Source organism: Staurois parvus, unplaced genomic scaffold, assembly GCF_062004578.1.
Source record: "Staurois parvus isolate SC_StPar_1 unplaced genomic scaffold, SC_StPar_1.0 ptg000002l, whole genome shotgun sequence".
NCBI lineage: Eukaryota > Metazoa > Chordata > Amphibia > Anura > Ranidae > Staurois > Staurois parvus.
This window is the reverse complement of record NW_028317798.1, coordinates 1,203,318-1,217,642: the sequence shown is the minus strand read 5'-3', so window position 1 is coordinate 1,217,642 and position 14,325 is coordinate 1,203,318. Positions and strand designations below refer to the sequence as shown.

Here is a 14,325-nt window from a genome sequence, read left to right as displayed (position 1 = left end):
AGAAAAATGTACTTTTCCTGCAATTTAAAATAATGATTCCTTTGTAAATGTCAGTGCTTTAAAAAAAATCAATGCTCCTACCGAATGTACATTTGTTTTGCACTGTTACATATTCCAAGGGGAAGTGGCTCCTCCCAAGCTATTTTCTGCTTATTAGTCCAAAAAATGGACAGACAGATTTAGCTACATGGTGACTTGAGTTTTGGGAGAAAATGGTTTAACCCAAAGTCTCAGAACAAGACATGTGGCCTCACAATGAAGCTGGACACAAAACAGTTTAAAGTGATTCTAAAGTCTTACATTTAAAAAAAAATAACACACATGTCTATACTTACCTGCTCTCTGCAGTGGTTTTGCACAGAGCAGCCCAGATCATCCTCTTCTTGGATCCCCCACCAGTGCTTCTGGCCCCTCCCTCCTGTTGGGTGTTCTCACAGCAAGCAGCTTTCTATGAGGGCACCAAAGAACGCACATTCCCCAGCCGCTGCTCCATTTGTCCATTCACACACAGGGGCATGACTCAACCCCGCCCACTCTCTCTTCTCATTGGCTCACTGGCTGTTACTGACAGCAGCGGGAGCTCCCTCTGTTGTCTCATTCAGTGAGGAGAGGGAGTCACGGGATAGCCAAGAGAGTGCACATCACTGGATCGAGAGGGGGTTTAGGTATTGGGGGGGCTGGGGGGGGATGCTGCACAAAGCAGGTTTTTTACCTTCATGCATAGAATACATGAAGGTAAAAAACCTTGAGCCTTTACAGCCACTTGAATCTCCCTTCCACAGTTCGTGGTATCAGCTTCATAACAAATGTAAAATGTGTTTCTCAATGAACACAATATAAAGGGATTTGGGAATTCATGACATACAAACACACACGTGTTGAAATGAATGGCCTGGTGGCTTTATTTAACCTTACTAACTGAAATAAGGAACTATCTGAATATTACCCCATAAGTTAATATATGGAATGCTTAATCTCCTTTTACTGAGTCATCAAGCATGAATTGCAAATTCATTACAATAGTATGATTCTACCAACTGTCCTGAAATGAGGAATAACCCTCTTATTTTTTATATGTAATGGATTTAGACATGTAAATACCTCCTGTTCTAAGCAGGTTTTTCTGTGTCACATATTGATTTGCTTGGAGGTCTTTTTGATTCCTTTAGTCCTGTTCTCATCATAATTTGTATGGTATCTCTATTCATCACAATAAAGCGTAAGATTCATGCTTTAGAGAATAACACAGTAGCTGTCTTTATTTCTTAAACCCTTGGAGTTTAAAGGTTAATTTGCTGATCCAAACTGACATTCACAAATGGACTTTACAACCTTATCATAATTGATCAAACAAATAAGGCATAATTTTGGAACAGTTTTCAAATTGAACAAAAGTTATCGCAAGACTATTTAAAATAAACGTACATAGAGGTTACCCACAAATTCAGTTGTTTTTTTTCACATAATGTTAAAAAGCGTTTAGATTGTCATGAACCAAAACACAAGCAATTATGGCATATTAAAAAGTTATTACATATAATACCACTCAGTGAAGATCCACAATTATAGTAAAATAAATCTGAAACTTTCCAATACTATAGATTAAATACATCACTGAAGATTTTTTTTTCTGGGCAGGCAGCTATAATAAAAATGATCTCACTCCCTGCAGAGTCTCTGGTTTAAGTCCAGCAACGTCTTGAAGGCTACAGCATAAAGTCACTTCTGTACAAGTCCATTCAGGCTCGCTTAGCATGGAGCATTTCAATTAATAAATTGTTGCAAGGAACTTCTCCGCTAAGGTGCTTGTGGTAGAGGTACTCTTCTGCTTGCATGCTTATGGATCGGATTTCTGCTAGTCTCAGCAGAAGAAGGCGATACTTGTCTGTACAATGAGGATAGTGGCACATTGTGTATTCCATGAGGGCAGAATTGACTTTCTCTTGAGCACTTTTTGCCAAGCTGTGGTTTTCAAGGAACTTTTCATCTGCAAATCAATAAAAAGGTAGTCAGACATCAGTAAATAAACTGTGCACAATCACTTTGTAAAACTCATGAAATTCAGAAAAGTCTCTCTTTAATCCACCTGTATATGTCTCATTCCACTGTTATTAATATTAGAAGGAGAAATTTGGACTAAGCTTTTTTTGGCCAACTTCTCCTATGGATGGAATGCACTATGTTCTGCACTTGTGTGACCCAGTTTTAGCTGACAGTCGGCTAAAGCTCACTGTCGGCTGACATCACAGACCAGTCCAGGCTCTGAAAAGATCCTTACCATATGGTTGGGTTCCACCCAGATCCCTAGACCAGCAGTTGGCTCAGCCTCTCAGCTAGCCGCTGAGAGACTGAACCAGCCGTTCCCACCCCCTCCACAGCCCAATGTTTCAGTGAGCATTGGAGGGGAAGAGTGAAAGGTACCAGCTCTTTGCTCACTAAAGACCAAGAACTAAGCGATCAGAGGTTCTTGATTGCCCAGTTCTCAGTCTTAAAAGCAGTGGGGGACAGATGCAGCATCAGGTTGATGCTGCATCCAGCTAGATGAGTATGTATTTTGTTTTTTGTTTTGTTTTTTAATGTCATGCTTTTAAAGTTAAACTCCAAATAGATATATGAAACACAATTTAATGCAGCTTTATTTTAATATATAATTGAAACAATGGTGCAGCGCTACTCCACAGTGATTAAACAATGAAAGAATCAAATGAGTGAATCATATATAAAAGAACATAAGGATTAAATGTGCACATAACCCACAAATCGCAAAGAAATTCCCATGATAGAAGATATAAACAAAGTGCATGTATACTGCTCTATTAATGGTAAAAGTGACATACAAGGAACAACTTAAATGTGCAAAAAGAAATATAAAGAAAAATCACAAAGCCGTGATAACCTGGAATAAATGTGACAAACAACACAAATAGTGCAGTGAAACAATCACTACCAGAAATTGTGTTAACAAAATCGTTGTGACCTATTAGTGATTGATATGTGGAAAAAATATATAAATACAAACATAAGTGTCCCAATATATAAATATAAATTTGAAATTTAGGAAAAAAAAACAAATGACGTACAAAGTGTCCAAACACAAAAAACACAATCCCAAACGCATAAAAGTCCCAAGTGCAGGAGAAAATATTTAATCGATATTCCAATCAAGACGAAATGTGTATCTTCAAACACGTGAACCAACAGTGATCACAAAACAATCAAATGATCCTTTACCGCCTAGTGTGTGCGCTCACCTCCATACTGCGACCCACAAAGGGTTATAAAGCATAAACGTAGCTGGATGATTCTCAGCCTGATGAATTCCACTCACAGGGCAAACAGAAGATACCTCTCTATAATATGCAGCAATCAATGATCCTGGCTTTAAATCACCTCCTCCACCTCCAAAATGCTCATAAACAGGGGATCACAGAAAGACTTCCATAGTGTAGTAATTCAATTTTTAATAGATAAAGAAAGACGAAAACCTACTCACAATAAAAAATTGGGTCCACAGACCCAGCAAGCATTCACTGTATTAAACAGCATAGGGTGTATGAGGTTAGGAGTACCAAGATGGCGACTGCTGTCCATACCGTAATGACGCCACCACACTTCTGTCCTACGTGTTGCGTCACGTATCACGTGACTTGTGACTTCCTCAGGGCCCTTCTATCATGGGAATTTCTTTGCGGTTTGTGGGTTATGTGCACTTTTAATCTTTATGTTTTTTATTATATGATTCACTGATTTATTGATTCTTTCAATGTTTAATCACTGTGGGGTAGCACTGCACCATTTTTTCATTTATTGTGTTCCACTTAACTATTAGAGCGGGGTGTTAGCAGCTACTTCGTTTGCAGATAGGTTCTTTCTTGGCAGCGCAGGAGGTTCTCCTCTACCCTCTATTTTAATATATAATTATTTTTTATGCAAGCAATGTAAGTAGACAAATTTTCATGCCTCCCCTGTACAGCAGAGCAAAGTCTGGGGCAAGGAAAAGAAGTACAAGGAGCTGGGCAGTGGTATTGCAGTTCTAATGTGTTAACATTGGACATACTAATAAGTAGGAGAGACCAAAGTGACAGCAAAATGAGCTAATCAGTATATTGCTTTTTCTTTCATTGTCCAACTGGCTGGGGAGGAACAAGATTTGAGATAATTTCATAACTGCAACAGGGGAAAAGCAGGTATTCTGTGTAAAGTAAGTCAAAACCTAACCAAGCTTAAATCTACTCCCACTCCCATTCTATGCCTATTCCATCTATCATGTAAAAGGAAAGATCTACAGTATATACTTACCTATTCTGAAGTTGCTCCGGTCTGATCACATAATCTCTCCAGCACTGGCTTTAGGGAAGAGGAGAGAAGCAGAGCCTTGGTAATGATGTCACCCATAGGCTTACTATGGAGCATCTGTTGTCAGCTGTCCATCCTCTATATTTGGTCAATGACATCAGCTGACCAGTTTTCTGACATTCATGGAGCTGCCATTTGTAGCAAGAGTCCCTTGGGTGAGGATTGTCAACACCGGTTACATAGTTAGTCTGGCTGAAAAAAGACAAATGTCCATCCAGTTCAACCATTAAAAAAAAAAGTTATAATCCTATACCCACAGTTGATCCAGAGGAAGGCAAAAAAACCCAGCAAAGCATGAATCAATTTGCTCCTGCAGGGAACAAAATTCCTTCCTGATCCCCGAGAGACAATCGGATATTCCCTGGATCAACTTTACCTATAAATATTAGTATCCAATTATATTCTGTGTATCCAAGAAAGAATACAGGCCTTTTTTAAGGCAATCCACTGAGCTGGCCAGAACCAACTCTTTAGGGAGTCTATTCCACATTTTCACAGCTCTTACTGTAAAGAAACATTTCCGTGTTTGGAGAATACATTTCTTTTCCTCCAGACGTAGAGTACCCTCTTGTCCTCTGTAATGACCTCAGGGTGAATAACTCTACACCGAGTTCACTATATGAACCGCTGATGTATTTATACATGTTGATCATATCCCCCTTAACCTCCCTGGCGGTATTCCCGAGTGTAGCTCGGGGTAACATTTCAGTACCAAAAGCGGTAACCCCGAGCTACACTCGGGAATACCATGCGGCTCTGCTCCGGCATGTATTCTTCACTTACCTTACCCTGCGCTCCCACGATGTGTCCCCTGCAGCGTTCCCGGCCATCTCCTCCGGCCGATGCCGGCATCCGGCTTCTGTGTCCTGTCCCTGTGACGTCGGGACGTACGGGGGCCGCCGCCGCCGGCGGCGGGAAATTTAAAAATTTTAAAAAATGTCATTTTTTTTTTTTTTCATTTTACACAGTAAAACATTGCTGTTTCAACCTATTTCACATACATTTTGTCCCGAGTGCTTTGTCCTGTGCCCTGCCTGCATTTTGTCTGTTCTTTCTGCCTGGAAACTGAGAAATGTCCATGGCGTCCAAAAAGTGTCCCTTTAGGTCAAAAGCGGTTTAGATCAGCTAGAGAACAGCGATAGTAAATCAGAACCACTTACAGAATTGAGTGATAATGATTCGTGGGGAAATTCGTCATCAGAAACTGAAAACGATTTTGCGACTGAGCTCAGCAATGTGCGAACTTGGCGCTCTATTTCACATTTCAGTGTTTTTGGTTTGATTATATTATTGAATTAAATTTTTTATTATTTTTATATTATTTTTATGATTATTTATTAAATTATAATTTATGATTTTGTGTTTCAAATTTTATCATACCCAGGATGTTTACTAGACTCTTTTTCGGACAGATTTCAGTGAGTTTTTCCTAAAAATTACAGCCTACAATAAAAAAAATACATATTTCCATGCAAAAAAATGGTACCGCTTTCAGCACCAAAAATCTGAAATAATCATACCGCCAGGGAGGTTAATCTCCTCTTCTCAAGAGAGAATAAATTCAGTTCCTCTACTCTTTCCTCATAGCTGAGCTCCTCCATGCCTCTTATCAGTTTGGTTGCCCTTCTCTGTACTTTCTCCAGTTCCCCAATGTTTTCATTTGTGAATTGGTGCCCAAAACTGAACTGCATATTCCAGATGAGGTATTAATAATGATTTGTACAGGGGTAATATGATATCTCTCTCTCTGGAGTCTATACCTCTATTAATACAAGAGTGGATTTTGCTCACTTAAGAAACTGCAGCTTGGCATTGCATGCCATTATTAAGCTTGTGATCTACCAGAACTCCCAGATCCTCCTCCACCATTAATTCCCCGAGTTCTACTCCCCCTAGTATGTATGATGCATGCATATTCTTAGCCCCCAAGTGCATAACATTACATTTATCAACATTATCCTCATTTGCCACATAGTTGCCCTATTAAACAGTGTATTGAGGTCGGCTTGTAAGTTGGAGACATCCTGTAAGGACGTTATTCCACTGCAAAGCTTGGAGTCATCTGCAAAGACTAAAATAGTATTTTAATCCCAGACCCTATATTGTTTATAAATATATTAAAAAGTAAGGGTCCCAACACTGAACCTTGGGGTACACCACTGACAACCCTAGACCATTCAGAGTATGAATCATTAACCACTACTCTCTGAATACGATCTTTTAGCCAGTTTTCTATCCATTAACATACGGATTTTTCCAAGCCTGTAGACTTTACCTTACACATTAGCCGTGTGTGAGGAAATATGTCAAATGCTTTTGCAAAATCCAAGTATACCACGTCCACTGCCACCCATCTGACCAAGGTTTTGCTCACCTCCTCATAAAAAGAAATCAGATTTGTTTGACAACTTCTGTCTTTCATGAATCCATGCCTTCTTTTGCTTAAAATATTTTTTTCCAGCAAGAACTCATCTATGTGGTCTTTTATTAAACTCTTCACTATCTTCCCAACTATAGAAGTTAAACTAACAGGTCTATAATTACTTGGTAAAGATTTTGACCCTTTTTTAAGTATAGGCACCACATTGGCCTTCCAGTCCAGTGGTACTATGCCAGTCATTAACCGCATGCCGCCCAGCCACTGTACATGTACGGTGGCAGGGCGGTACTGGTAGGCAAAACGAAGTTTTAAAACGGACCCCGCAAAACAGGTACCCCGCAAAACACGCGCGCCCCCCTGCCTGTCATGCGGGTGTCCGCAGCGGGTGTCAGCCGCCGGGTCACGGCCGGTTTTTACCGGCCGTTTTCCTGCGATGAGCTGTCATCACATTGTTTACACACAGCCTGCTCTGTGACAGTTCCCCGACAAGCTGAAGAGGGAGAGAAGAATTTCTCTCCCTCGATCAGCTCCCCCCTCTCTCCCCCCATCCAGCACACCCCCCCGCCCCCTAGTAAAACACTCCCCTTACACAGTAAACTCCTAAAAATGTTAACCCCTTCCTCCCCAGTGACATTAGTACAGTTTCAGTGTTTTTTTTTCACTGATCACTGTATTGGTGTCACTGGGGATGTCAGTGACCCCAAGTCAGTTCCCCCCCAGTGTCAAAATGTCCGCCGCAGTCCCGCCATAAGTCGCTGGTCTCTGCCATAAGTCCCTGATCGCTGCCGTAATTCGCTGATCGGCGCCATTATTAGTATAAATAAAAATTAAAAATCCCAGTATCTTTCCCGCCATTTGTAAACGCTATAAATTTCACGTAAACCAATTAATTTAGACGTATTGGGATTTTTTTCAGCAAAGACATGTCGCAGAATGCATTTTGGCAGAAATTTATGACTAAATTTGATTTTTGCATTTTTTTTTTACTGGACATGTTTTATAGCAAATAGTCCAAAATATTGTTTTTTTTTCCTAAAAATTGTCAGCCTTTTTTTTTATAGCGCAAAAAATAAAAACCGCACAGGCGATCAAATACCACCGAAAGAAAGCTCAATTTGTGGGAAAAAAAAGGATGTAAATTTCATTTATGTACCGTATTGCATGACCACGCAATTGTCCGTTAAACTAGCGCAGCACTGTATAGCAGAAAAATGGCGTAAATTGCAGTATTTATACCATAGATTGTAGACGCTATAACTTCCACGCAAAGCAATCAATATACACTTATTGGGATTTTTTTTACCAAAAACATGTAGCAGAATACATTTTGGCCTAAATTAATAACCAACTTTGAGTTTACTATATATTTTTTATTGCTGAAAGTAAAAAATATTGTTTTTTGGCAAAATTTTTGGCCTTTTTTTGTTTATAGCGTGAAAAATAAAAAGCGCACAGGTGATCAAATTACACCAAAAGAAAGCTCTATTTGTGTGAAAAAAAGAACGTAAATTTTGTTTGGGTGCAGCATTGCATGACCGCGCAATTATCAGTTGAATAAGTGCAGCGCCGAGTAGCAAAAAGAGGCCTGGTCATTTAAGGGTAAATCCTCTGGAGCTCAAGTGGTTAAAGAGTTCCTAAAAATTAGAATCAATGGCTTTGAAATGACAGAGCTCAATTCTTTAAGGACCCGTGGGTGTATGCCGTCTGGTCCAGGTGCTTTATTCACTTTTATTCTGTCTAAATATTTTAAGATCATATCAATTGTGAACCAATGTGGATCATCTGGAGCTGTGTCAATACCATGCCCATTATAGACAAGAGCTCCCTCATGCTCCTTTGTATACACAGAGCTGAAGAAGGTATTTAATAAATTTGCCTTCTCTTTGTCTCCAGTCACCCACTCTAGATTATTGTGTAAAGGGCCTACATGCTCGGTCCTGACCTTTTTACTATTAATATATTTGAAAAAGTTTTCGGTTTGTCCTGCTATCTTTTGCAATCTGTCATTCATTTTCAATTTTTGCGGCCTTTATTTCCTTTTTGCATATTCTGTTATATTCTTTGTAATGTTTAAATGATGATAGCTTTCCTTCATTTTTATATTTAATACAAGCTCTTTTCTTATTAGCTATTGCTTTTTTAATTTTGGCCGTAAGCCACATAGGTTTGATTTTTAGCCTTTTAAACTTGTTGCCCATGGAAATATATTTTGCAGTGAGTTCACATAGTCTTTTTGAAGAAGTCCCATTTCTGTGTTGTGTTCATCAATGCCAATATTCCCTCCCAGTCTAAGTCTTGGAGAGCAGCTCTCAGCCTTGGAAAATTAGCTCTCTTAAAATTGAGCGTTTTTATTTTTCCCGTATGTGCTTGTTGTTTACAGCTAACAATAAATGAAATCATGTTATGGTCACTGCTACCCAGATGTTCTTTTATATGGACATTCATAATAAGTTCTGCATGGTTGGAGATTACCAGGTCCAGCAGAGCATCATTCCTAGTTGGGGCCTCTATGAACTGTACCATAAAATTGTCCTGTAGTAGGTTTATAAATTTCTGGCCTTTAACTGTTCCTGCAGTACCATTACTCCAGTCAATTTCAGTTCAAATCCCCCATTATTATCACTGTCCCAGCCCTTTCGATCTGTGCAAGGAGCTGAGTCTCCACCTCCTCATTAACACTGGGAGGCCTATAACAAACTCCAATGGTTACCTTTGTAGTATGCACCCCCATGAGCAGTTTCACCCATAATGCTTCACCCTCATCACACTCTCTATAAACTAGGTCCCCTTTCACACTTGCTCTGAGATCACTTCTCACATAGAGACAGATACCACCACCTTTCCTTTTTACCAGGAAAGGTTTACCTGATGGTTGTTGTGTTTGTGTCATCAAGGCATTTAACATTGTGAATGACAATAAAATGATATAGCTGGACAATATGTTTAACGTTAGATTTTTTAACATTATGGATTCTTTTATTATTATTTTGTACATTTTCTTTTGTGAATGAGTGCCCCTTGCTCATTAACGCAGGGAAGAAGGGCCGATAGCTGGGGCCCCCTTGTCATAAATGGGGTTTTCAGATTATGATTAAGTCCTCCCCACAGACTCCTATATCCACTGGACCAGGGATGTGAGAAAGAAACTCTTGCTCCATCAGAAAAGTACCCTCCCCACGTTACATAATTACATAGGTAGTCAGGTTGGAAAAAAAAGGCAAGTCTATCCAGTTCAACCAATAGTGAAGAAAAAACAAAGACAACCTCCATGTACACTATCCTATAACCACAGTTGATCCAGAGGAAGGCATAAATAACCCAGTAAAGCATGATCCAATTGTCTACAGTGGGAAAAAACTTCCTTCCGGATCCCCAAACAGGCAATCAGATATTCCCTAAACAACTAACCCTGGTGTTAATACCTATAAATGTTTGTATCCAGTGATCATTTGTATATTTATTGTGCTTTTAGGAATGTATCCAGCTCTTTTTTTCTAACAATCTGAGCTGGCCAGAATTACTTCTTGAGGGAGACTAGTTCACATTTCTCAGACCTTACTGTGACAAAGCCTTTCCATAGGTGGAAGTTAAATATTTTTTTCTCTAGATGTAAAGAGTGTCCCTTGTTCTCTGTATTAACCTGAAACTGAATAACTCTACACCAAATTTACTGTATGGACCACTTATGTATTAATCGCCTCTTCTCAAGAATGTTGATGGCATGTGGCCTGGTATTGTTTGGGGACAGAAGCTGCATGCTTTCTACCCCTCCCTTTCCTTCATAGCCAGCCTGCATGCCTAGATTCGGATCTGGCATGGATTTGGAGGAGACATCATACAATGGAGACACCATGCTGTTTTTTTTTGTCCACAGGTTATATGGCCTGGGATAGTTTACTCCCTCCTTTTTGGTCACCCAGGGTACAAGATTTAATAAAGGTCTGCTATAAAATTTCAATGGGTGAGGCAAAAAGCAAAATACGCAGCCTGGCCGTCCAGGAAAGGAAAAGGCTGAACCATACCAGGCCATAAGACCTCAACATTTGATCCTTCCTGGCAAGGAACCTTGTCCCTACATTAATGGGAACAAGGGCCTCTTACCACATTCCCAGTGTATGTGGAGATTTGCATGGGGACTTTCGTGAATGAATGAGGGGAGTTAGAAGGGTGTTGTTACTCATTCACAAAAAATAAGGAGTAAGTTTTATTAAAAACAAATACAGTCCCACTGTGTAAATACAATGACAATTAAAATCCACCATCGATCACAATAAACAACATTTTGATGACCTGCCAGCACAAACACAACAAATCATACAGAGAATCTTCTGCTGCCAGATTCTCGCTGCAAATGGCAGCTTCCTGGCTGACAACTAAATATCCCTGGCCAAATATGGTCATAACCATATTTGGCCAATGACGTCACCCAGGATCACTCGGCTTCTTTCAGAATAGTTTTTTTTAACTGCAATAGTTTTGATTTTTTTTTAAATTAACCCCTTCCCCTCAATGTCTCTTGGCTTTTTTTGTATTGTTCTACATGGTAATGGCCAGCTACCCATTTTTTTTTTACCAAAAGCACCCATAGGTGTAAATGGGGTTTAGAGTCTATCTTCATGGACTGTGAGGTGTCTTTTTAAGTGCTCAGCAAACATTTAGTGAACCCAACTTTGCATGGTTCACCCATTGCTATCAGCATATGCTGGGTAAAGTACAACTAAAGGCTCTTGTATACCATATACAGTAGCCCTTAGTTGTAATTTAAACAGCACATGCTGACACAGCTAAATTTAGCCAGGGCATTAAGGCATCAATTACTTCTGGTCACAAAATTAATTTTAATTTAATAAATGTAATTTTAAATAATTTACCTTTTTTGTGTCAAAATAAAAAAAACAAAATTGCATCAATAAAATGTCAAGTACATTGTTTAAATAAAATGGTAGTGTGACAAACAAGGAGTGCAGAAAGGTCCCACACTAAGGCTAGACACACAGGAACCAAAGTCAACAGGCATTTATTCAGGGGGGTTTAGCAGGGAGGAGAGGAGACACATTTAACAAGCATGGGTGGCTACGGACACAGCTGGGTAATCTCATGCCAGTAACAATCACACTTTATCAGGGTAGCACCATGTCCCATAGTGTCAAAATAGGAGCATGCGGCCAATTTGGAACTACAGGCCCCAACAGTACCCGTGTCCAGATGACAGCACACAGCCAATACAGATCTCTAGGTCCCAGCAGCCCCAACTGCAGCTACACATTGTTCCATAAGTTCTATTAAAACCTAATTACAAGTAAGTTAATTACCGATTGTAAAAAAAAAAAGCCTTTGTTCACAATCTTCTTGATAAATCCTGAGAAATAATTTCTATTATAAATCAACAATTTTTCTACAAGACGTTTTCTCTAAACTGAAACCATCACGACCCATTATTGCTAAAAATAAATGTGCAAGTGCGTATTTGGGAAATGTTCAGTCACTATAAATCCAATTTTCTAGATCAAGTTGTTAGTTTACTCATTTGTTTCAATAGGATTAAAGCAATCGTATTTTTTAATTAGAATTCTGATTGTAAATTGGATTGAATCAAACAAAGCTGTAAAGGTGTGTGGCATCACCAGGAGGGAATTAATGCATCCATCAAAGTTTGCAAAAACTGATGCACATTTGGACACCATAATAAAGTGGACCTAAATTCAAAAACAGACATTATGTTCACTGGTCCTTCTTGAGGCTGCCATTATAAAAATGAACTCATGATTCCCTTAACCATTTGCTTCTGTGTAGCCGGACCCCCTTAGGGTACCAAACTCTTTTCCCACTATTGTCCTGCAGCCAGGCACATATGCACTTTTACACTATTGGCTCAAGAAACAGTCCAGGGTTGTTGGTTTTGTTGTTTTAATAAGAGATGAACTTGCATGGAGATTGGGGAAAGAAGGATACTCCAGCGACTTGCTAGAACAAACCTGAGGACACTAAACTTGCTCCTTCAAACTCTGAACTCTTGAAACTCTGAACACTGTCCCTGTGTAGCAGATAGTGAACAGGTTCTGCAATATAGGATTGAGGAGCGTAAGCCTTCCTTGGAGAACAGTCCAAGCAACAACCCCCTTCACAAGAAATGGAATGACTGTGCTCTTCCAGACAAACTTGTTAGCAAACACACAGCTGACGTTTTAGCACACAAGAGGAGTGGCAGCTTGTACAACCAAAATGCCTCTGGATAAGTGGTAGCCTCCTACCAGAATCCTGTAGGCAGCTTCTTCCAGTGATACCAGACTAGTTTCTCAGATGATGGCTCCTCTGGCAGCCTTCAGCAACATACAGTACAATGGCTGCAGGATCTCCAAACTCTCAGCCTGGGCCTCCATTCAACAAGCACATAGCAGCAGTGCCTAGGAAGGGCAAAATGAGCACCCTAAGTGATGATGCTTCCCCCTGAAAGACAAATCTGCTCTCCACTCCAGGATATTTATATATTCTCCCAGAATTCTCTGGGCCAGACCTTCCAGGGATTGGCTGGGGCTACATAAATATTAGGCTGTTGATTGATATGCTCCCACCTCTATTACCCAGAGCTCCTCCAGGTGAACAGGGACACGCAAACAACCATGCAGCCTCTGGAACACAGACCAGACCAAAATAAACAAGCCCAGCTTCACTGGTTACAGTGAGCTAAACTACATTTATCTACACTAACACTTAACTGTAAACCCCAAACAGAATTCCAGCTTCACTGGATACAATGAGCTAATTAAATTTGCCTAACAAAACAGATTAACGCCACTGACTATAATGGGCCCAAACTAAATTTACCTATCATAGCACCTGACTAGGAGGATCCTAAATCTGTATTGGAGCAGGATATCCCAATGTTCCAGAATTGTGCCCCAGATTCTGTCAAGAGCACGTAGCGCTCCTGCTATATAACTGCTGCTGGTCTCAATCCAGCATCCTGATTTTGGTTGTGATACAGTCTGCCCACCTGAAAGGTGATTGATGTGTTCAGTCTCTGGGTGGAGACCAAACCTGAGTTAAGCCAGCCAAACCCGTAGTCTCATGCTTGAGATAGCGTTTGTAACACATGCTCAAGCTCCGTGTTTGTCTGCCCTGCTGCTTGGATTTCCCTGTGTATGACCTTGGATCATGTATCGACTATTCTCTGAACTTTGTCTGCCTTTTGACTACAGATTGGACCCTGAGTATCTTGAACCTTGCCTGCCTTGTACCTGGACTGTCATTGAACCAATTTGCCTGTCTGCCAACTGCAAGTACATGTTTGCTGTGCTCAGGTCGTGACTACTCCAGCGTGGTAGCTAGGCACTATAGCATTAGGTATAAGTCCTGGGGGAAACCGAGTACCGGTACGCCTGCTTGCTTTATAGGAAAAGGGGCTGCTATAGGTGAAGAACACAGAAGGCAGCTATAGTGCCTGACCACCTGTGTTAGGGGTAGGCTTGACAGTTTCAGGACTGTTTAAGGATTGTTTGGGTAAATAGAAATTAACGCATGGCAATCAAACACAAATGCGGAAGAGGTCACCATTTGTTCACATTTAATCTATTTAGTATTCAAACACA

At 40.2% G+C, this 14,325-nt stretch overlaps 1 protein-coding gene across 1 annotated transcript in view; it reads right to left on the bottom strand.

Annotated features, from left to right (window-relative positions):
* Positions 1–1,232: 1,232 nt before the first annotated feature.
* LOC149474723 (steroidogenic factor 1-like) overlaps positions 1,233–14,325 on the bottom strand; it is a 268,368-nt gene continuing 255,275 nt past the window's right edge. Inside the window, exon 7 of the mRNA XM_089668814.1 lies at positions 1,233–1,987. Coding sequence (XP_089524940.1) covers positions 1,740–1,987 — 248 coding nt within the window. The 3' untranslated portion in view covers positions 1,233–1,739. The remainder of the gene's footprint in view (positions 1,988–14,325) is intronic.